Source organism: Gambusia affinis, linkage group LG03 (assembly GCF_019740435.1).
Source record: "Gambusia affinis linkage group LG03, SWU_Gaff_1.0, whole genome shotgun sequence".
In the NCBI taxonomy this organism is placed as follows: domain Eukaryota; kingdom Metazoa; phylum Chordata; class Actinopteri; order Cyprinodontiformes; family Poeciliidae; genus Gambusia; species Gambusia affinis.
In genome coordinates, this window is record NC_057870.1 from 23,720,906 (window position 1) to 23,743,291 (window position 22,386).

Sequence of the window (22,386 nt, forward strand, 5' to 3'; positions counted from 1 at the left end):
TAAGGACAAGCTGTTGTTTACTAAAATAAATAATCCTGACTATTTGTGATATGAAATACGTTTGGTGATTCTGTTTGGGAAAAGTAGCTCTTAAACTCACTGAAGCTGTGTTCACTCAGTTTCTCATATAAAGTACTGTAATTAATTTGTTTAGTAAATTATTCACTTTTTTATATCTACCAGCATATCTACTCACTCATGTTTGTTTCCCCTTTTCCATTATCACTAACTCTGACCTATAAATTACTCAGGCCAATCAGATACATCCACAAAAAGATGAACTGAATAATGTTTGATGCTTCTCATGTTCTCTTTCATGTTCTGGTTTGTTGGGTTTTTCTCCTGTTTTCTAGATTTCTAAGCTCAACTCCTGTTTGGTTCTTCACTTTCTGCAATACTCTGAATTAAAGCAAACACTGTCCAATTTGCTGTGAGAGTTTAGGTGCAAAACAATCATTAACGGCATTTTATGAATGAAAAAAGATGGGTCCAGTTAAGGGGGGGATATATGGTACTAGGACTGCAGTGGACAAAAAAATTTATACAAATAAAATTATTTTTATAAACAAATTGAAAGCCTACAATGTTTGAAGGAGGTGAAAGTTGAATTTAAGATGCTTCAGATTTCTGCACATTTTCTCTTGTTTGTCTATATCTTCATTTATTTTCTCTTGATTTTTTGTTACTCGTATGCACTCATAAGAGAAATTGCTGCAAATATTCCATGACTGTCCAGTCTCTTATTCTTATTTTATATTTTTACCTTTGGTTGACTCAGCATGTTTCGACATATCTGTCACTTTGCTCCTGGTACAGCTACATTTTCCCACTGAGAGAAAATAAAGATTATTTCTATATCTACAATACTGTGTTCATAAAGAGTGACAGAAACATTTGACTCCACCTTTAATGAGTCAAGGTGAATAAAATCTATTCAGTCTTATTCCATGGAGGAAGGAGTTCACTTCTGCTGTTATTGAACAGAAGAAGCCTTTTTTCTCCACCACCAGTTTCAACCACAATCTGAGTGAAGAAAAAAAAAAAAATCTAATAAAAGCCCAACTGCAGATCTGGATCACTTTGAGAACAATCACCTGCCATGTAGTCACCCTGCTGCGATCTCGCACGTGCTTTGCTTGTTTTTTGTAAGCCCATAGTGGCAGGTTTTGTGCAGTAGATCGATCATATCAAGCACAACGCAAATTAAAAAAATGCTTGTTTGGAAGCAGAGTCATAGTTTACAAACTTCTTTGTAGCTTCTGTATTATTACCCACCAATTACCCTGTTGAGACAATGTCTTCCTCAAGGCCAAAGTCAAATCGATTAAACATCCCATAGGAATAAATACTAGTCTGACCGATTAGAAAGTTGAAACAATTAAACATGGTTTATTGAATATAAAGTCTTTGTCTTCTTCAAATAAATTATTACCGTAGTTAATGGCGCAAGGATAATCAGATTGGTGTATCTAATCTTAAAGACACCTGGCTGCAGCAAGAAGATTATGTTCATCTAAATTGGTCAACTTCTTCTAATTAATTAAAATTTTCATATTCCTGGGAGAGGAGGAGTAGCAACCATCTTTCAGTCAGATTTAGTGATTAGTCCCAGGCCAGTTAATAGCTACAATTCTTTTGCATTCTTTTTCTCATTCAGATTGCAAACCCTCAAACCAATTCTGCTTATTGTCTTGTTTCATTCACCAGGCACTCACTCTCAATTTTTAGATCAGTTTTCTGATTTCTTTTTTAAATTAGTTTTAAAGAGAGAAAACGTTATTACAGGGGGGGATTTTGACATTCATGTTGAGGCTGTAGGTGATAGGCTACATGCAGTCTTTAATGCTATTTTAGACTCAATTGGGTTTATTCAAAACATCCACCAACCTACCAACTTTAGTCTTCATATGCTGAACCTTATGCCAACATATGGTAGAACTGACTGTTCTGCCTGACCATTGCTTGATTACCTTTGAGTTTAATCTAACAAGCTATGACACCCAGAGAGAAATTATAGTAGATCTAACAACTTTAAAGAATATGTTCCATTCTTTATGTCCTTTCTGTCTCTTTTATAAAGTGATTCAAAGCAATATGATGGATTTCCTTATGTAGAAAACGTTAGGACTACTTTAAACTAAATCAGTTTGTATGATTTAATTGAACAGATATTTTGTTCTGTAACGTGACTTAACAAAAAATGTTATGAATTTAAAACATGTTCAATATATAAATAACCTAAATTGAATTGAATTCTTTTCTTTTTATTAACATAAGATTTGAATACTTTTCTTTAGGCCCGTGGTCTCAAACTTTTCGCTGAGAGACAACCTTTAAATGTCTCTCAGCTTCATCACACAAACTCTGAAATCTGATTTTCCTCAAAATCAGATTTTGAATCAGAAAGGGAGAGTGCTTTTCCAAAAACATGGTTACACAGATTTTTTGCATCAATAGACAGTCCCACAATGCAGTTCCCTATGATATGGTATCATTAATGTACGTACATTAGTGTTCCTGGCCTAAAGAGCGGCTTTCATCCAGATACTCAAATTATACGCAGTCAATAGAGATGTATTTGTTTCATCCTTTAAAGATGTTTTCTGGCTCTATAATTTCTTTGTCCTCTAAAGTTGGTTTTGTCCAGGAATTTGATCCATGTACATTAAGTATGCTATTTTGGAGTATTATTCCTGAAATAATAAAAAATCAGATGAACATGTGGTATCATAAAGTACAAATTATTATACAAATTTGTATTTTGGCACAGTGTATTGTATAATCAGGATTGTATAATCAGTGTATTGTATATCAGCTCTGAAGCCCATCGGTTGAAACTCAAATCAGCAGAAAATATTGAAATGTAAACTGTCCAGTGGAAAATGCTCTTGTGATGTCAGGTATGCTGTTTTTGAGTAATATTGTATGTTTGAGAAGAACTCATAAATACAAACAAGGAGTTTGTTTGGATTTTATGTGATGATTAACTAAAAAAATATCCACTGTTTGAAATTTTAATATGTGAAACCTTGTCATCTGGGTTTGATTTGTCTCATTAGGCTCAGCTACACGCCTTTTATTGGTACCAAGGGGTGCTCTCCCCATTCGAGATACTAAGTTTTGTATTACAGCAATTCGCATTACTTTGCTTTTTATGGACACCACTGAGAAAAAAAAATATAAAAATTATTCATATTTATATTTTGAGCAGGTAGAGAGATCTGAATTTCTTTTTGGGATTTTCCTTCCCTTCTCTCTTTTGTTATTGACATAATTATTTCAGAGATACATCTTCAATTGTTTGCTTGAATTGAAAGAAAATAGCAAAGAGGGCTAATTTGCATTTCTTTTTGATGAACATATAAAAATTAAATTAAAATATTACAAATGATATCAAGGCATGATTCATCTAAATTTTATGAAAAGCATAAGACATTTAGCTTTGCTCATATGGCCTCTTTCTTATTTAGGGCTAACGCCATACACTGCTTAAAGATTTGTCAAGGGGAGAAAATATCTGCGGATAGAGAAAAACAGTAAATATAAAGACTTTGTTTGGCCTCGTGTGACCTGATTCTGTCATGTTTTCAAAGCTGAATAGGCAAACACAGGGCAAAAATCTGGTGTAATTAGCTGCAGTGGTGGTGGAGTAATCCTGCATCTTATTCTGGGAAGAACTTCTTTGCTTACAAAAGCAAAAAAAAAAAGGATGCTATTTATTCTGGTCGATTAGTATGCATGTGTGTGACTTATTCATAGCTTTGGATTTAAATACTGGCTAAATTATTAAAAAAGAACCCTAACATTGATTTTTTTTTTTCTTTTTACAAATTTTATTATTCTAATAGGAATAGAGTGACATTTTTGGCAAATGTGCTCATCTACTTTATTGCAGAGGGAAATCGATACCACTCCAGCATTTGCTTGTTTGTTAAATTTGAAACTATGGCAACCATACCTCTAAAGATTTTTATTTGTTCTGTCTAACCAGCTCAAACCGAGCTGAGCTGTTTCCCCTCGTTTCCTATCTTTTGTTCTCAGCTAAAAGATCTTTTTTAAAAAAAGATGTAGCTGTTAACATCGTGAGAGCAATGGCAGTCCAGCCATAGCATGAGAGAGTGTGAGTACAATTTCCCAAATGTCAAACTATACCTTTAACAGCAAACGTTTCCTCCATGTGTGACATCAAGTCCAGGTACAGTCACCGCTTAACTTGCATTGCTAAAATAAATCCTTTCAGCCTTCCTGAAATACTCTCGTAACTATCTGGTGCACACAGGAAATGATGGATCACACCGAGGAGGAACATAGCAGAGACTCATAAAAGTCTCACAACTCTGCTTTTTCTTCCAAGAGGAAGGAAAAAAGCCACATATCGACAGCATTCTCTGGAACGGCCTTCAGTCTGCTGCTTGTATAGAAGAATTATTTATCTCCACTCCTGCTCTATTCCTGAGAGGATGCTGTTGACAACATTTCATCCCACTGTCTGAGAACCACTGGCTTCCATTAGGGCCAAGAATGGCAATATGATGTCTTAGTGAGAGATTTCACCAGTAGTGCAGTGTTTAAAAGCTTTGAGAGCAGCAAAGTGATACCGAGGCGAAGAAACAAAACATTTATTGTTCATGAATGTGGTGTCACAGAGGTCCCGTCAGAAAAAGAGTGGCGAGGAAAGGTCTATGTCTGAGGTCTCTTAAAAGAATAGTCCGTTTGTTGTTGAAGAATTGCTTTGAGGAGTAGATAAGAGTAGTCATCATCTTAAGTGTCAAAAAACAAATCATTATCAGTTTGGAGAATCAGCTTAAAATTCTCATGAGGGAGCCCGGCTGAAAGATTTCCAGAGAATATTTCCACTATGAATCCAAATGCAAATCCTTACATTTTTAAAATAGTTTCTTGAGAATGTTTGCATGTTTAACCCCTGTGTATAAGTGTTTGTGGAATAAAGTTTTGCAAAGAAACAGCAGAGTCTGCAAAGGATTGTTCCCAATGTCTGATAGGATGATAAGAAAATTTAAAAGCAATGCTGGATAAACTGATAATTATATTTTGAATATACCAAGGGATATTTTCTCTTCTTGAATGTGTAAAAAAGCCATTCAAAGTTTAAGAAACACAATTTTAACAAATCTCTAGACAGGTAGTATTTTTACTTGAATATTTGGACGTTTTCTTCTTGATAACATTTTTGTAATCCAGTATTTTTTTATTCTAATATGCATGTCTGAACCCCTTGGAAAACAAAACCTTAAATTGTGATACAACTATATCTTTAATTTTCTAAACTATCAAACATTAAATTGTGATCAGAATTTTACAAACTTAAAAGTCACTGATTATATGGATTATTGTTGATTACTAAACAAAACTGTTGAAAAAGTTAATTATTCTCCAATAAATAAATGTGCAGGGCACCAGACCTATGTGGTAATTAGAGTTCTGCAAACATGAAAGAGCAGCAGCAAAATTGTTTGACTGCTTTAGCATTTTTATGTGGTGCCAGATATTCCCTCTGGAAACCTTCATGGCCAAAAGGGCCCCATGAGACTCTAACTGACTCACATATTTAATTTCCCTGCCTTTATAGAAAAAAAAAAATTCTTTCTGTATTGTTAACATTTCATTTGAAAGAAAAGTAGCTATCGTTTTCAATTCTACCGAATTCCATCAAATTCATGTGTAGCCACATGAGTCTCAATGGGATGATAAGAGGAGGGCATATAGGTTGTTGTGCTGCTGCACTGTTTCTCATTTTGAAATGAATTTTGATCAATTTTTATCTGGATTGAAGTAATAAAATACATTCTGTGAAATGTAAAGTCTGGAGTAATATATAAGGCATGTATCACTTGTGTAATGGCCCATTACAAATATTCCATGTGTATTGATGAAATGTGCCAAATCAATTTCTGAGTTAGGGTAGAGCAAGCTATATTGTGTTATATGATTTTTTTCCCCCATACTAAATGCCATGACTATCTTGGTGAAATTGTAATGCTTTACTGCTGATCAAAGATTGAATGAATTAATTAGGACATTGGTCCAAGTTCCCTGCTGTGTCAGTAACTGTAAGTATCCAACATGACAAAGTTAAACCATCAGTGCAGTGAGAGTGTCTGCATCAAGTAATATTTAGTAATGTTACCTTGCCATTGGTATATCACTGGTGTAAAATATATCTCAATTCATTTGCAGTGGTGAAAATATGCTGTACACATTGAAGGTCAGAGTTGTGACACTTGTGGCATGTCCAAACAATAATTATAGCATTGTGTCTACACACGCTGCAGTATCACATCATTACAAATCTGAATCCTAGGTAAATATTTAAGTGTGAAAAACATATATTTTCACTCTTTGTCAGAATCAAAACTGATGAAAAAATGATCACAAAGGCTCTTCCTCTTCTAAGAAAATTTTTTCAGTAATTCTCCAACTGAGGTCACTCAGAATGCAGTTAGCTGTTGGTAAGATGCTGACAAATACACCTTACAACCTCATTTAAAAAAACAATAAATAAATAAAAATCTATCTTTTTAGGTATTCCTGCCTTTTCTCTTCTCTTTCAGGAGGTTTGGTATTTTTTTTCCTCTAAGAACACTCAGCACATTCGTGTAAAAGTGATACATTGCATTTGCAAAAGACAGTCTAACATTCCACATGACAGCTAGGTTTTACATTTGTGATGCCCATTGTTGTTATAAAAATTTACAGACTAACACTTTTGTGTCTCAGTGCAAAAGATATATCTTAAAAGAATTTCAGAAAAGCCGTGCCCTTGGTAAACGTCCATCTATGTCCAACGTTAACAGCAACCAGTACCTTCCCACACTATAGTTCTTGGCCTGCTTACAAGACCAGCAATAAATAACCAACAGAAGCAGATTTACAGTCACCGTCAGATAGCAGCAGTGTTTCAGCTTTGACTTTAAATACATATTCACAAGCAACACTGTGTCACTATACACCCACAAATCATCAGAACTTCAACTATAGATAATAATTACATATTGATCATAATTACCATGACCATTACAACAGAAAAAGAAGTTTCAGAGTCACATTAGGATTTAAGTATTTACATTTTTTCTTCTTCCTTTTTTAAAGTTCTGTGGCTTAATTTCCATGTGTGAATTTCTGCAGTAAAAGAAGGCAATGAAGTGTCTCTAAGGTAAAAAGTAGTGAATGTGGAGTTTATCAGCTGGTACAGATGCTGTTGATGGTTATGATGCCTGGGTCCACCAGGCCCAGTTCCTCGTGTTCGTTCACGCACAGCTGATAGCCGCAGCCCCGCTTGCGCTTCAGCGGAGTCACCTTGGCGTCTGGCTTAGCGCGAGGTGGCAAAAGGAAGCCCACGCTCCCTGCGATCAGCATGTGCCATATGCTGTGGATGTAGAAGTAGTTCTCCTCCGTCTCCACGAAGGCGTACAGAGCCACAGCGGATGTGGCGATCATGGTGCCGGGGAACAGGAAGAAGACCCAGCGCTTCCAGGTGGGCGGGTAGCAGCGCCGGCGGCGGATGGTGCGCACAGTCTGATAGGATCACCAAACAAATCATGTTAATGCTGCTGTAAGCTCAGAATTATGTTCAGAATATACTGTCTGATATTTGGTGTCTTTTTATTTTAAATATAAAGCTGGCATGAATCTACAAAAAGCCACAAATATTAATTCAAATTATTACAATTTAATCTCTATTAAAAAAAATTTGCATTTTCACAATAAAACTAAAACACAGAAAAATCTTGTTCGTCTTCCTTTCTATGTGACTTTCAATTATTTAGAAAATATTAGATTATTTCACATAATTTTTGAAAAATAAAAAAACAAGGTCTGCAGCTACGCTATAATTAAGAGAGCCCTTACATACACACCCACTCACATCACACCTAAGAATTTCATATCAGGTGCACATGATTAGACCATCTCTACTTCTGAAGGATGTTTGTCCCATTTAAACCTTTTAGGTTTGGTTTGCTCCTGACTGTTGAAGTGAGAGTGAACTGCACATGTTAATCTTTTATGCAAAGAGGAAACTTTACTATCTTTGAAAAACATGAAGGCTGACAGATAGAACGCAAGACTTTCGGAATAATGATCATTAGACAGATGAGTCAGAATTATTTGGACCTCAAAACTAAGAACATGTCTATCAAGAATCTCATGTCGGCTGTGAAGCATAGAGATGCAGCAGAACCTGGTCAGGTAGCTATTGTGGAAAATGCCTAAGCACGGCACGGAAAGGCATAAATGGACCTGTTAATATCCATATCTATTTCTTTTCATGTAGAGTGGCCAATTGAGAAACAGGTCATTGGAGTTGGAGCTCGCACATAATTAAAGTAGGATTTTAGATAAGGACCTGTTCTAACTTGAGGAGCTGAGGGACAGTGATTTTTTTTTTTAATAATCTCCACTTGTGTTATTCTGAGGTGTTTGTATTCCTCCCCACGTGCATCAGACTGATCAGCAGATGGATATGACTTGTTAGTCAGTCTCTTATCTATCCTGTCATATATGCTCATGTTCTGTTTCGCAGTTACTGGATATGGTGTCTCTGTTTGTTTTAATCAACAGATTGTGCTCATTTGTTCCCAGAAGCGCCACAATCACAGCAGAAAAACACTTCAACATTTCATTTCACTCCATCTCTATTTTCATCAGCTCCTGAGCACTGATTACTTGCATTTCTTAAAGATCTTCCAGAAGATGTTACCATGAAGAACTGCGATGTTATCAAGGGAAATACGCGATCTACATTAGATACAAAAATAATTACAAATGCTCTTACAGGAAATGGCTGTGATTAAGCTATTGTGCAGAATACAGTTTAGAGTGAAGACTAATAATCTGTGCGAAGTGAAGTGAAAAACAAAATGTATTTTGGCTGTTCAGTTCCCTTCTGCACTGCATGTTTTTTTTTTTGTTTTTTTTTTTATTAAAGCAAACAATTCTAAACTGGGAGAGTCTTTTCACGCTCCAGTCAGAGACTTCATTTAGTTTGGAGAAATAGGGATATTTTGGAACTGACTGATCGGAACCGCTCCCCTTCCTCTTACTGCTAATGACACCCCTACGCAGCGGCAGCAGCAGACGCTCTGTGCCCTCCGCTTCACTGATCTAATTTGGTGGTGTCTGGGAGCATTCAGAATGCCAAGCTTTGCAGAAACATGACAAGCTGAAATGAAAGGGCTCTTGTAGAGATCGTGTGGCGCTCAATCCGAGAGGTGCAGCGCAGAGGGAAGACTGTTGAAATGCAGACAATCTCCGACGAACAGCCTATAAATTATTAACTGTCACGTAATCAAAGCAGTTTCACAGGTTTATCTTTAAATTCTGCAACATTAACAGTAGATCCAAGTAAGTTTCTTTATTTTTTATTTTTTAAAAGAAGTTGCTGTGAGGAGTTCAGTTTTGTAGCTAGTTTTCATTTGTCAGGGAAAGATTAGAAATGCTGTCTCAGAGTTTAGACTTTTATTATGTAGAGCTTGTCATCATACACAAAAAGCTAATGCTTGGAGTTTGTATTTGTTAAATTGCACATGACAACATGGCATTTATAATTAAATTACAAATCTGCCAGTGCCTACAGAAAATCAACAGAAAAGAGGATTCTGCTAGTGTTGGGTAAACCAGTAAATTAACCTTTTAAGAAAGATTTTAAAGCACAGAATTTTTTGCGGCACACAGTTTTTTATGGCATATTGTATAAATTATCACCTACTTTTATTGGCCTTATTGTCCATTTAACTTAGTTGATAAGCTTAATCTTGGAGGGGCAGGTGTTCAGTGTTATATTTACAAATCTAAGGTGAGATGAAATTCTTGCCTCAATTAGTAGTTCTGAATAATAAAACTATATTAATACATATTAAATAAATAGATCTAAAAAGTAACATACTCCACAATCATTTATGATGGTAGAACTGATCCTTCTTACGTCAGTTTCATCTAAAAAAAGATTCTCCTCTGTGTTTAGTTTCAATTAATCTACGCATGCATTATGTTCACCTGCAGGTAAAGCAAAGCTGTGCTTTTGTTTTTGACTGGCTCCACAGGGACCGTTCTGCTTTTGTCATTCAAACAGATACACTGGAGATGCAGGATGCAAACATCCAATGTTGCCAAATCATTAAGCTTGTTGCTATATAAAGCAACTACTCAGACACCTCTGGCAACCAATTTGCAAAACAGCAACTAGTGACCTGGTGTATTTTTGGAGTCTGGTATGAACGCTTAGTCTCTTATCAAGAAGAAACAGCTGCTGCCATGGGTTGCTACCTCATTTCAGAGCACTCACAGGTGGCCCAGTCTTCATGCAGCTTCTCTGCTTTAGCGCCACCAACAATAAAGAAAACCTTTAGATTTTAAGTCAGGCTGCAGTCGAGCAGCAAAATCAAAAGCAGTATGTTTCTGGGCTTTCCATGTCTCTTAGATTTTTGAAAATGATTCAAGTGGGTTCATAATCAGCTGATGAGTTGGACTGATACAACTGGAACGCTCATCAGTGAACCTTCACACTGAAACAGATGATGTTCAGCCGAACAAAGCAGCATCAAATGTAGCTACAGCTGCTGTGAAACTGTGGACTCTGGCCGAAATTCAACATCAGATACGAGCTGCCAGAGTGATCCAAGTTTATGCCAATAACTGCTGACAACATTAACGTGCAGTAATAAAATGTAAAGCAGAGATCATACACATACTGTGATCAACAATGAAAGATGTTGCACACTTACAGTGCTCATTGTAGGTTTCTATGTGGACTAAAAAAATTTTAATTTAAAAATCTACAAATAAATATTTTTTTAGTATCTTTTGATGGCTGTGTGCTGGGAAAAAGGGAGGAGGCTTGGAATTTTATATAAAGAAGCATTTTCTCAAGAATCAACAAAGCAACATGCATTTGTAACTCCATGCATATTTATTTATTTATTTACTCAAACTAAGTAAATAACTTCTGTTTGGTTTTTCCACTGTTGGTTCCACGAGACCACCAGATAGCAATATATTTAAAAACATCACTGAATTATTGTATGATATAGTCAAGTTGTGGAGTAGAATACGTGATAATGGATCAGTTTTAGTTTTAGATCAGTGTATATTGGACTTTTGTAGATACAGATAATTGCCAAAATATATGGAGAGAGGTGTGAATGTTAAGGAACAATCACAATCTACACTAAATCTCAAATAAATGCATTAACCTTCAATGTTTTTGGTAATTTGTTTTGAAAAATAATGTCAAATTTTGTTTTTTATTATAATAATGCTTTGTCCTCTTTGTGCTCAAGCCTTTGCAGGGAGGATCTAAACACTCTTCTAACTTTCAAGTGATCCTTCAGTGAACAGTAAACTAACTCTCATAAACCAAACTCCTACATTTTATTCAACACTTGTTTATTTCTCCAAGGAAACAACAAACTTGTTTTCAGACACATCTAGAGGGGTTGGTGTTAAAGGCTCTATTTTTTTTTTTTTTTTTCAAGAATCCTCCCTGAAAGACTATTATTTTTATCTTCTCAGTTCAGGGAGCACATTATGACTCGAAGAGTCAGTGAAAGTACACGCAGAGTTATAATGGAACTACAAGCCATGACTAATACCCCACAGGCAGAAAAACTTTTAAAGCCTCTTCCAAGCTAATATAAACTAGCTATGTTGGTCAGAAACTCTAGTTTTTATCCACACACACACACACACACACGTCTTCTAGCCCTCAATTGGCTTACATGATAGATTAAATGCTTTAACACCGTCTAGCACATGGAACATTAGGAGAACAGCACAGAAAACATATTTCTTCTGCATGTTTGAACCAGAGTGGCTTTGAATGTTAAGCACAGATGCATTGAAATAATTGTCTTTCATCCTCTGGGAAAACCTCTTTGTAATGCATGCAGAGCTGTGAATCTGAAAGACAGGATTCAAACTGTGCGGCTTTCAGAAATTCTTTTGAAAAAATAATTTTACATAAAGCATTACTGGAAGTATTTTAAGGCAGCTTTTATAATCCCTTAAAATAAGACACCTTCACCCATCTGATCACATTTATTTTAGAATTTTCCCTCAAGTACAATAAAACCTAATAGGGAAATTAACTTGATTTAATGAGAAATGGTCTGAACCTAGGAAATCCCCTTACCCATGCTACAGCCATTATTCCCAGCGCAAACAGACTAGGTCCCAGCAGGTTCCACAGACCGTGACGGTCCAGCTGCAGAGCCATGGACAGAGACATCGCCCCCAGCAGATACAGCACCTTCACAGGATAGGAAAAAAAAAACAACACACACACACACACACTGATCAATAACTGTCCCCCATAAACACTGTTCAAATCATCTCATCACCAGTAAATACAAGGATGATTGTGTAGTGAGGCAAAAGCATGTCTCTTCTATTATTGACTGACTAATCAATAATAGAAGAGACGTGCTTGTAATTTTTTGTAATCTGTGCAAGAAAATTACTATACTGAATTAGTTTTTCTGCAGATTGTGAAAATATATAAAGCAGACTAGAACTCCACTGTCACATTGTGACAACTGAAACAGCATGATATTTATTTTAGATTTTATAATTTTAATGAAACATTTCTTCAGGACTTTCTGCTGTGTTTTTGTAAAATTTGTAAAATGTTTCAAAACAATCAGCATTAAGATATTTGCTTCCATCTCTGCTGTGGTTGCAGTGTATCCTTGCTCAATTTGCTCAACCTTGTTTTAGTTATTTAATCTCTGGAGTAATGTGGTATCTCATATTTTTTTAGATCTTTCTTTCAAGTTATCTTCTGTATTTATCAAGTTTTAATTAAATAGAAAAAATCAGGTATAAATTACCTTATCATGGACATTAATGTCAAATTGTGGGCTCTGAATAATGCCTTCAAATATTTATTTTCAAAAGTGGGACTAAAATAAATCACATAATTTAAGTAATGTTTAGAGGTAAAAATTATATATGAGGAACAGAAGTCACGCAGTTCTCATAGTCATCAAAGACCTGACCTAATTCTAGATGGAGATCTGAATTCTATTTTTGTCAAATATTTTAGGCCCATTTAAAATTGTTTCCTGGCCCTGACTTTTAAACAAAGCCCACAATTTTAACCGCCACTTCAATACCCTTACTGTTAATCTGCTTCGGCCAAACCAAAAACCGTTCTGATGGGGAATTGTTGTTCTGTTTGATAGCCAATTCTTTTTCATTTTAGTCTGCCAGACCCAATCTATCACCATAAGACAACAGGAAAGTGGTTCGGATGATAAAAACCAAGCTGCAAAACTCTAAAGTTCAAACCTATCATAAACTAGTTCCAGTATTTACAGTGAAGTGAGTGTAGCATCTCCTTGGACATTTGAGAATTTGAAGCTGTCCGCATAGGAAAGCTAAATGTTTCTGGAGAAAAGTTTTATGGTAGTTTTATGATATGGAGAGAAAGACTGAGGTGTTGGTTAAGATTAAACTTCAGATATGGCACCAACCTCAACCCAACTGAAAGTGTATTAACTATGATTAAATGTCAGGTTTGTAAGACAGAGTAAACCAGATACTCTACCTTATCTGATTAGAAAGGAGGCTACAAAAGCTATGCTTCTTTCAAATTTGGTGAGGCAAGTCTATTTAGATAATTATTTGTAAACTGTATTGAAGTATGTTGATTAGATTACAATTTCAAACTTTGGCACTTAATGTTTGTTTTGAAATATCATTAAAGTTAGTGATGGTATCATCAGTTAACTCTGGGATTAAAAAAAGTTCAAAATTAATTTGAAATTTATGTAGATGATGCATCTGGTCATTTTTTGTGTTGATGTGGTACTTTTTATATTTTTGAAATTGTTAGTTACCTACAAACAATAACCAGTTTTCACAGACAAAAATAAAATGATTAAATGTCTTATCAGTTTGATTCATCAGAGAGGCATTGAGTTCTACTGAGTTGAGGCCAAACCCCAAAGCACCTTTTAAAGAATCTAAAAAATAGAAAATGTACAAGGCTATGAGAGTGGAAGGCACAAATTCACAGTAGAAATAAAATATGAACACTAAATCCCATGAAATAGATAGTAGAAATAGATAGTTTTATTCTTGTTTTCCCCAAATCACAATTCAAGATAAAGCCACAAGATAACAAAGAGATAAAATGAGAGTAAGGGGAAAAAAAATCAATATGTTGTACACACAGGCTTCAGGAAGACTTTCGCCTGCATTCTTGTGTCTGGTGGACAATGTGAGGAGAAACCAGGGAGTTTGGAGCTGGGAGGGGATGACCTGCCTGCAGGAGAATACGACTAATTGACACAGACCAAGGAGAAAAGGAGCTTTGCGGTGCAGCCTGAGGACTCTGTGCAGCCCGATCATCAGTCATACCGCGCTGCTGGATCATACGGAGGTGCCCAAAAATGCATGCATTGTATACAGGCATGAATGCTCTGATGCTCATAGGCAAGGCATTTTTTACTGTAATGAATCATTATCAGTCACTGTGACAGATGAGCTAAAGCAAACTCCTGTCCTCTGGTGTTAGTTTATTTTTATCAGCAACCCATATTTTCACGCCTAGCAATGTACAGTAATATGTTCTGATGTGCGTATGTGTAAATTAAATGCCAATGCAAGAATACACTGCCTTACTGGGCAAAACATGTTCCAAAGTCAGTTAAAATTTAATAAGTGGGAACATGGACAGCACAAGTTTTAAGCTAATCATATTATTTATTAAATTCAGGGTCATGGAGCTAATTAAGAATTTAATAATGTTAGACACCTTGTGTGTAACCTTTGGTAGGTCGTTGCTCTGATTTTATTGGTTTTGCATGCTCTTTTGATCTGCTTCCATTATTGGGTGCTACTATGACTTAACAGAGCTGATTTGTTGAGCTCTTTAAGAATAATCACACAGTGTCTGTATGAAATGTATTGTAGCATTTTTTATTTATTTTTGGTTTCAACTCAAAGACATTTGTATAAGAAATTACAGTAAATTTATATTGTTTGCATGCTCTTGCACAGCAGTGAGTTTCAGGTATTTCTTTGTATTCTACTTCCGAGAAGAAGTCAATCTTTCTTCTAAGATTTTAATGGTCTTGAGAGAAATTTTAAGGTTTAGCTAAGGTCTTTTGTTTGGACTTCAGTTGTTTTTTAATATTTAATCATCAGCCCAGGCTTTTCTGTAGGAATAATTACCAGTTTGATCAAGTTAGTTAATTGCTTTGAAGTTTTGTCTTTTCGAATCCTTATAATTGTGTTATTTGAGTACATGAAACAAGTCATCTGCCTCAGGGCATTTTCGATGAACTTTGTTGTGCACTGAGGTAGATAAATGATACATTACTTTAATCTGGTCATTTTCTGCTGCAAGATTTTCTGCACAGTTTTCTGACTCCCAAAATATCTACCAGTAGGGGGTCATTATCTCTTACATTTTTACCCAATATATCCTTGAAGAAAATTGTAAACAACCAAATCTTAAGCTTAAGCTTTTTTCTTGTTATCTATGTTCATAATTCATCAAGAATAACCTAGTATGACGATCACAAATAAAAAATACTTGCACATAAATTTATAACAAAATGTATACCATGATCAAGATCTTTTTATGTAAATAGAAAAGTTAGAAATATTTCTCCTGCTGCTGAAATGACATATATCAGAACATTTTTATTAATAACATAATTTTAATCATTGTCATATTACGGTAATGTTTGCATCTTTTATACTCTAATGAGATTGAAACAAAGTTCTTAAAGACGTGCTAAAGGTAGAGGCTTTTTGAAATAAACCTTTATTTCAAGGAATCTGTTTTGTGATGCAAAATATTTGCACAGTACTTTATTATCAATAATAGACCTGATAGGTGGACAAAGAAACACAAGATGCAAAGACTGATAAAAATGAGATCATCTGGCTAATTTTCTCTAATTATTAATTATTCATGCACCGTTGTAACAAAAGGCCACCAAATAATGTAGTCACAACAATCTTTTTATTACTCTAACAAAGATAACTATTATTTTCCTTCATATTAATAATACTGACTAGTAACCTTTAGCAAACTGAGATTAACAAATGACCCAGAGCACTTTCTGTTTGCTGACTGGTAATATATTCCACTGACAAATTTGTAGGAACTCTTAAGGCTTTGTGAATCTCGTATGAGCTGCACACATAGACGCAATCAGAAAATGAAAGGTCCTTTACCCTCTACTGCTGCGGCAGTCCTAGACATTGATAAAAACACACACACAAACACACACGCTGTCTCTTTTCAAGTACACAAACGTGCACGGTTCCTCTTGCCAGTCCTGACGTGCGATTTGATTAGTGGCTGCATACTGCAGAACTAAGCAAAAATAAAAACCCGAGAGGACAGCAGATGTTCATACTTTCCCCTGCTCACACCTCCCTGTCTCACCACCTCCACCCCCACCGCCCTGCGCTTCTCTGTCTCATTTATAGACAGGGACACACATTTACACTCACACTTTCCCCTCCGACTGCTCCATATTGGTGTGCAGCCAGGGGGTGACCCAGGGAGAAGGTGCACCTGTTAGTGTTTATTCTCTGCAATATGTCAACAAGCCGAGAATGTAGTGCAACACTACGCAGATTCTGATCTTTTAATTTATAACTAAGAATGGGGGCATATGTGAGATTTGTTCATACACAGCTCTGGAGAACTCTAATCTCTCTTTGTTCTGGCTTTTATTCAACTCATCACCCACTGACACTACAAGACAACACAAGTGGAATCTATTGCTATCCAAGGTCTAATGAAAGATAGCTGGCCATTTCTAACTATCTGTCCAAAAAGAATTGTCATTTTAAGGAAGGACTGCTTGTTTCAGTAAATACCCGAGCCAATTAGAGCATCTAAAGCTAATGAAATTAGAGAATGCTCCATGATGTATGCAAAGATTTTTGTTTAAAATCATATAATGTAGGATATTGGAGAAAAATGAAGAGTAAGAAGCATCAAAACAGAGAAGAAGGGCATGGACTTGTTACCAGTGTCAAGATACACAGCAATTTTTCAACCAAAATTTCTTTAGATAAAACTTTAAATTAAATGTTAGACAAAGGGCCACATTGACTGCAGCGTCCTCTGCTTGCATAAAACATAGAGTAATGTAGCATTGCTGCAAATAGCCTGCCAGCAAGCTATTACAAGGATGATTACACATTTATCTTCCTTAAAGACAAAACAATTCCTTCATTATTGTTTTTAATAAATTAATTTTAATAACTTAATAACTTAAAACTAAATGCGTTTTCAAGCTGGCGTGAAAACTTCATTTCAGAGTTACTGGTCAGGTGTGACAAGTGTAGAGCCCACAGGTTATCGGAGACCAGTTCTCTTGAACATAGATCTGAAATACATAGATCCATCAAGAAAACCTAAACAAAATGAAGGAACATTCACTTTCTAGGCTCCCCAGCTAAATAGCTCCCTGTTGTAAATGTGTAGAAACATTTGCCTCCATTAAATCACGACTGAAAATGTTACCATTTACTTCAAGTTAACTTTCAGTGCATAAGCATTTTTATTGGATAATTTTTAAACATGTCTAACCTATTTATGGACACAAAATGTGCAATTTTATAAATTTTTATATGATGTATATTTTGGTTTTTAACATACTTTGTGTTTCAAGTGCGACTCTCTTATCTATGTTTCTTTATGTTTTTAATTACCTTGAGTATGAATAGTGGTATACAAATGAACCTACTTTTCTGTTTTGACTTTCCGTGCTATTCACACAGAACTAGGCTGAAGGTAGACTGATGCATATACTGAAGTGATGTCAAAGAATCCTTATTACAAGATTTCACATTGTTACAGCAATTCATATCAGGCTGACAGATATGCTGTGGGAGTGTAAAAAATACATCTGATCAATGGGAGAGGTTAAAGTGATGTTTTTCTCCATTTTTCAGCTTGCTGATTACATGGTGTGATAAATGACCTGCTTTTGGCTTCTCACTCATAAAGGTTTTACGGCACTTTTAGTAACTAGAGTCATTTTTTTACTTCATTAATGGTGTCAGTAATCATTTTTCTAAATGTGTGCTGTGTGTGATGATAACACTCAAAACCCATTTAATGGACTGTCCTTTTTGCGTCTCATTTTATTTGTCTAATTACAGAAGTAGCAGAAAAAGCTGGTCCCCGTATTCGCCTCTGAGTTTATAGAGACATATCTTCCAATATTTTTTTGCATAAATGTTCCTGCAGCAAATTAACAGTGAAAAAACATTCTGCCCCTAATTTGGCAAAAAAGTAAAACCAGTCATTTAGGTCTAAGAAAACATCCTGTACCAAACAAAATATCTTTTTCTTTTTTTGTAAGTATCAAAAAAATGTTTGCAAAACCCATTTTCATAATTAGCATGAAAACCTCATTTGTTTTTGATTAGAACTGATCAAAAAGATTTGATAGGAGGAGTGGTAGATAAGCATTAGCTTTATTTTATTTTATTTTCTAGGTATTGAGATTCTTATGTTAACCAAAAACACTTGTGACTAACAGAAGACAAAACTTCTGTTAGTACCATAATTTACTTCCTTTTGATTTACCCAATTCCTCCCAATATTTTAAAGATGGTTTCACTATCAGCAGTTTGATCAGATTAATCTAAAAAAATATTTCAATAACATTTTATACACCAAGCAGTTCCCTTTATTTTACTGCAAACATTTGGTAGTGTTCTTGACGTAACATTTAAAACACAAAAGTTTTAAAATAGTATTTTCTTTCTTTTATGACAAGAAAGAAAAATATGTATTGACTGTTACGAGAGGCTAAGTTTCCATAAAATTACTTATTTGTTGATTACGTACTTCAAAATGCAGTGAAAACATACCTGTTTGATGATGGATTTTAGCCTTGCCATTGCAATAACTGTGACCCACACTGACATAAGGGACCCAAGGAAGTCACAAAACTGCAGAACGTCGTACTCCATGATGCAAAAGACCACAATACCAGGCTGGTCACATGCATGGTAAAACTGTGGGAAAAGACAAAGAAGGCAGCTGTTACACCATCAAATTTATAGTTCTTGCTTTGCTTTTTTTTTTTTTAGTTTGAATTATAGATTTATTTTTATTCTGCAGTTTATAAAAGTATAATATACAGAAATTGATTTCAACTCTCTTGATATACCTAATGTCTAATAGACACACTCTACGTTCACAAAGGACAAATCCAGCATGAACTGCGTTTCTCAAGCTCAACTTAAGTTCTTCACCACCCTTAAAAAACGTTTGTAAGGGAAATTGGACTGTAATATTTCCGCTTTTTGTCAGTTTTTTTAAAAGGAATTTCTCCAAAGCACAGAAAAAAATGGAAACTCCATCTAACCATATGGTTTCAGTTTCTTAAAATAAACCTTTCTGTTGGGAAACTAATAGCCTTTTGAAAGTATTTGTGCCTCATAAACATATTTTCACATTTTGTCATGTTACAAGCATTACCTCTAAGTATATGGCATTGTGAATCAAAAGTTATAAATGATTTTCAATTATATTAAATGATTATTTTTTTTAAATAAAAATCTGAAAAATTTCAGATTTCAGATACTTTAACCTTTTGAGGGGTATTTCTCTACCACCATTGCATACATAAAGGTTTACATTTTTGAAAAATCTTTGTTCCAAAATATTCCAGGCTGAATCAGATTGAATTCCAGGGTCAATATTATTTTTCAAGTCTTCAACTTACAGATGCTTTGATCTAACCATTTTGTTGCAGCTGTGTAAAATAATAATTTAGCATCATGAATCAGTTCCGACCAGCTCACGTCTCGCTGCTGAATAACACCTTCTTCCACCTCTTTGAAATGTTTTTACAAACCAGGACAAATCAAAGATGTGAACTTTAAACTTCACTTTGTTTCTTATTAATACTGTTTCATGAACTCCACATGAGTCAATCTGTTGACCAGACAACTGTTAGTCATAGTGCATGACTAACGGTTGTCTGGTCAACAGATTTTCTCATCTGATCTGTGAATCTCTGAAAAACTTTCTGCAAGCCTCATGGCAACTAGGATTTGAGTTTCTTTTCTATAATCTTATCGCTCTTTAGATTTTTTTTTCACAACCTTCTCCCTGACCTGTCTGCTGTGTTCCTTGGTCTTGGTGATGATATTTGTTCACTAAAATGTTCTCTAGCAAACTTGAAGCCTTCACAGAAAAGCATCATTTATACTTTGTTTATTTATGCAGGTGTTATGACTATTTACTCATGAATTGACTTTCAAAGGTGATTGATTGCATTGGATTTCCTTTAGGAGTAACACATTGAGGCCAGTTGAAAGCAAGTCACAGGCATACTGTTTACATTTTTATTTGCAGGTTCACTGAAAACTATTATATTTTCACTTATTTTTTGCATTTGTTCTTTCATACTGTTTTTAGAAATGCCGGTCTTATTTCCTATCAGAAACAAACTTCTTGGGTGAATAAAAATGTTCCGACAGAGTAATTTTGTGCTCAACAGTATTCATTTCCTGTATAAACAAAGACTAGAGGGCCAATGTTCTTTCAGCTTTGTACTATATGCTCTGAATGGCCACTCTACTAACCTGTGAAGGACTTATCTGCTTGTATCGTCCATATGTCACAGTTAGAAATTATGTTTTTCCCACCTATACAAAAAAACATTATTCAATCTCATAACTATGGAAAGTCCCCTTTTTCACTTAAATTGTGCAATATTTTTAAGGAAGTGCATTTGTAAGTTTATAAATTGTATTAATCAAGTTCCAGTTGTAGCCTGATTGCATTGGTGTTGGCAGACTTCAAAGGGTAATCATGGCAGGCCTCCTAGCAGTCCTAAGAGACTGGGAATGCACTGTGTGTTTTGGATTCTTGGGGTAGAGAGCTGTCAGACACCCAGTAAACTGTAATCTGTACAAGACTGCCTACCGTTCCTGAGTGCTGACAGGGTGAGGAATTGGTCTTCATGTGGTGTTGTTTGTTTGGGCTGCTGGTTGTCACTGATCTTCCTCGCCATTTGAAACTTGTGCTTAAAATAATACTGTAACACTCACTTAAGGTTGGCCTACAGCAAAGGGGTTGTATGAAACCTTAAAGAAAATCTGATGAGGGTCCCATTTTCCTATTGACAGCATCGCCACCACTAACAGTGGTTCAACAGATTTGGTAGAATCTGAGAGATTGAGCCATTTAATTGTCTAAATTTAAAAGTCTAAAAGCAATCATGATGATTGGCTATTATTTGCTGTTGATATGTAACAAACCAAGCTTCAACACGAAGAAAAGGTTAAGCTTTCAGATTATCACTAGGCAGATTGTTATCTATGCTGAAATTGTGAAAACAAATTTAATAATTTTCATACTGAACAAATTGAAAATTTCAGATCTATGGTTCGTGTTAAATTTCAAGCATTTATGGGAGTCCTCTGATAGTTTGGGGCTCTATGAGGCAGGAATCACATTTGCTTTGTGCTGGCTCTGGCAGTGGTCTTGTCAAGATCAGTCAAACCTGGCATGCTTGCAGCAAATGACAACTCATGTCTTTTAACAAGGTCCATGCTCACAAGAGCTGTTATCCAGGCTCTGATCAGGTACCTGACTGTCAGTACCTGCAGTAGCAGGACCCCAAGACAAGAGTCAACATCAGAATGAGCAGCTTTACGGCATTTTTTATGGGTGCAATCTACATATTCAGCTGTGCTGCTCAATAAGAACCTGAAAGAGAAAGTCATGTGAACTTCAAAACGTGTAAGCAAAAGACAAATGTGTACATTTGTTCCTTTGTAGCCATAAATTCCACAATATCTTTTGGATACTATAAAGAAATCCTTTAAACTTAAATGAATTTAGCTGGACAAAGTTTGAAGGATATTGATTCAAAAAAGTAGCAGAGGAAAAAAGACCATTTTAATAATTGCAAGAAAATCTTGGAAGTAAATCTACTTCTGAATATGCAACAGGTGAGCATAAACTGTATTGCATTATCAAGTGATTTCCAAATAATAAAAATCTATGTTGTGTAATTTGTTTTGCACACTGAGCCTAATTTCTGAAACACATTTCCTGATCTAGATGCTTTCATGCTTGTGACATTTATCACATATATATAATTGGTCCTGATTTTCAAACAATGCTCTTTGTGACTGTAATTCATTTTCAGTTTACCACCATAAGCGCTTGCATAATGTAGTCATCAGCACTGCTTTTGTGCCAGACTATCATTAGGTGTCAATCAGTAGAACAGCAAGAGTCCATTGTTAGGAACTGTGTGAAATTACCTGCATGCATCACTTATGTTTATATGCATCCAAATACAAAGAACACATTCTATGATGATGATTTTAACCTTCAGAACACCACTAAATTATTTTGTT

General features: G+C 35.3%; 1 protein-coding gene across 1 annotated transcript in view; it reads right to left on the reverse strand.

The window, feature by feature from the left end:
- Positions 1-3,967: 3,967 nt before the first annotated feature.
- Positions 3,968-22,386, reverse strand: part of tmem8b (transmembrane protein 8B) — a 50,337-nt gene continuing 31,918 nt past the window's right edge. Inside the window, exons 11-13 of the mRNA XM_044111667.1 lie at positions 18,874-19,020; positions 12,149-12,265; positions 3,968-7,536 (exon numbers count right to left, since the gene is read on the reverse strand). Of these exons, the coding sequence (XP_043967602.1) occupies positions 7,201-7,536; positions 12,149-12,265; positions 18,874-19,020 (600 nt within the window). The 3' untranslated portion in view covers positions 3,968-7,200. The remainder of the gene's footprint in view (positions 7,537-12,148; positions 12,266-18,873; positions 19,021-22,386) is intronic.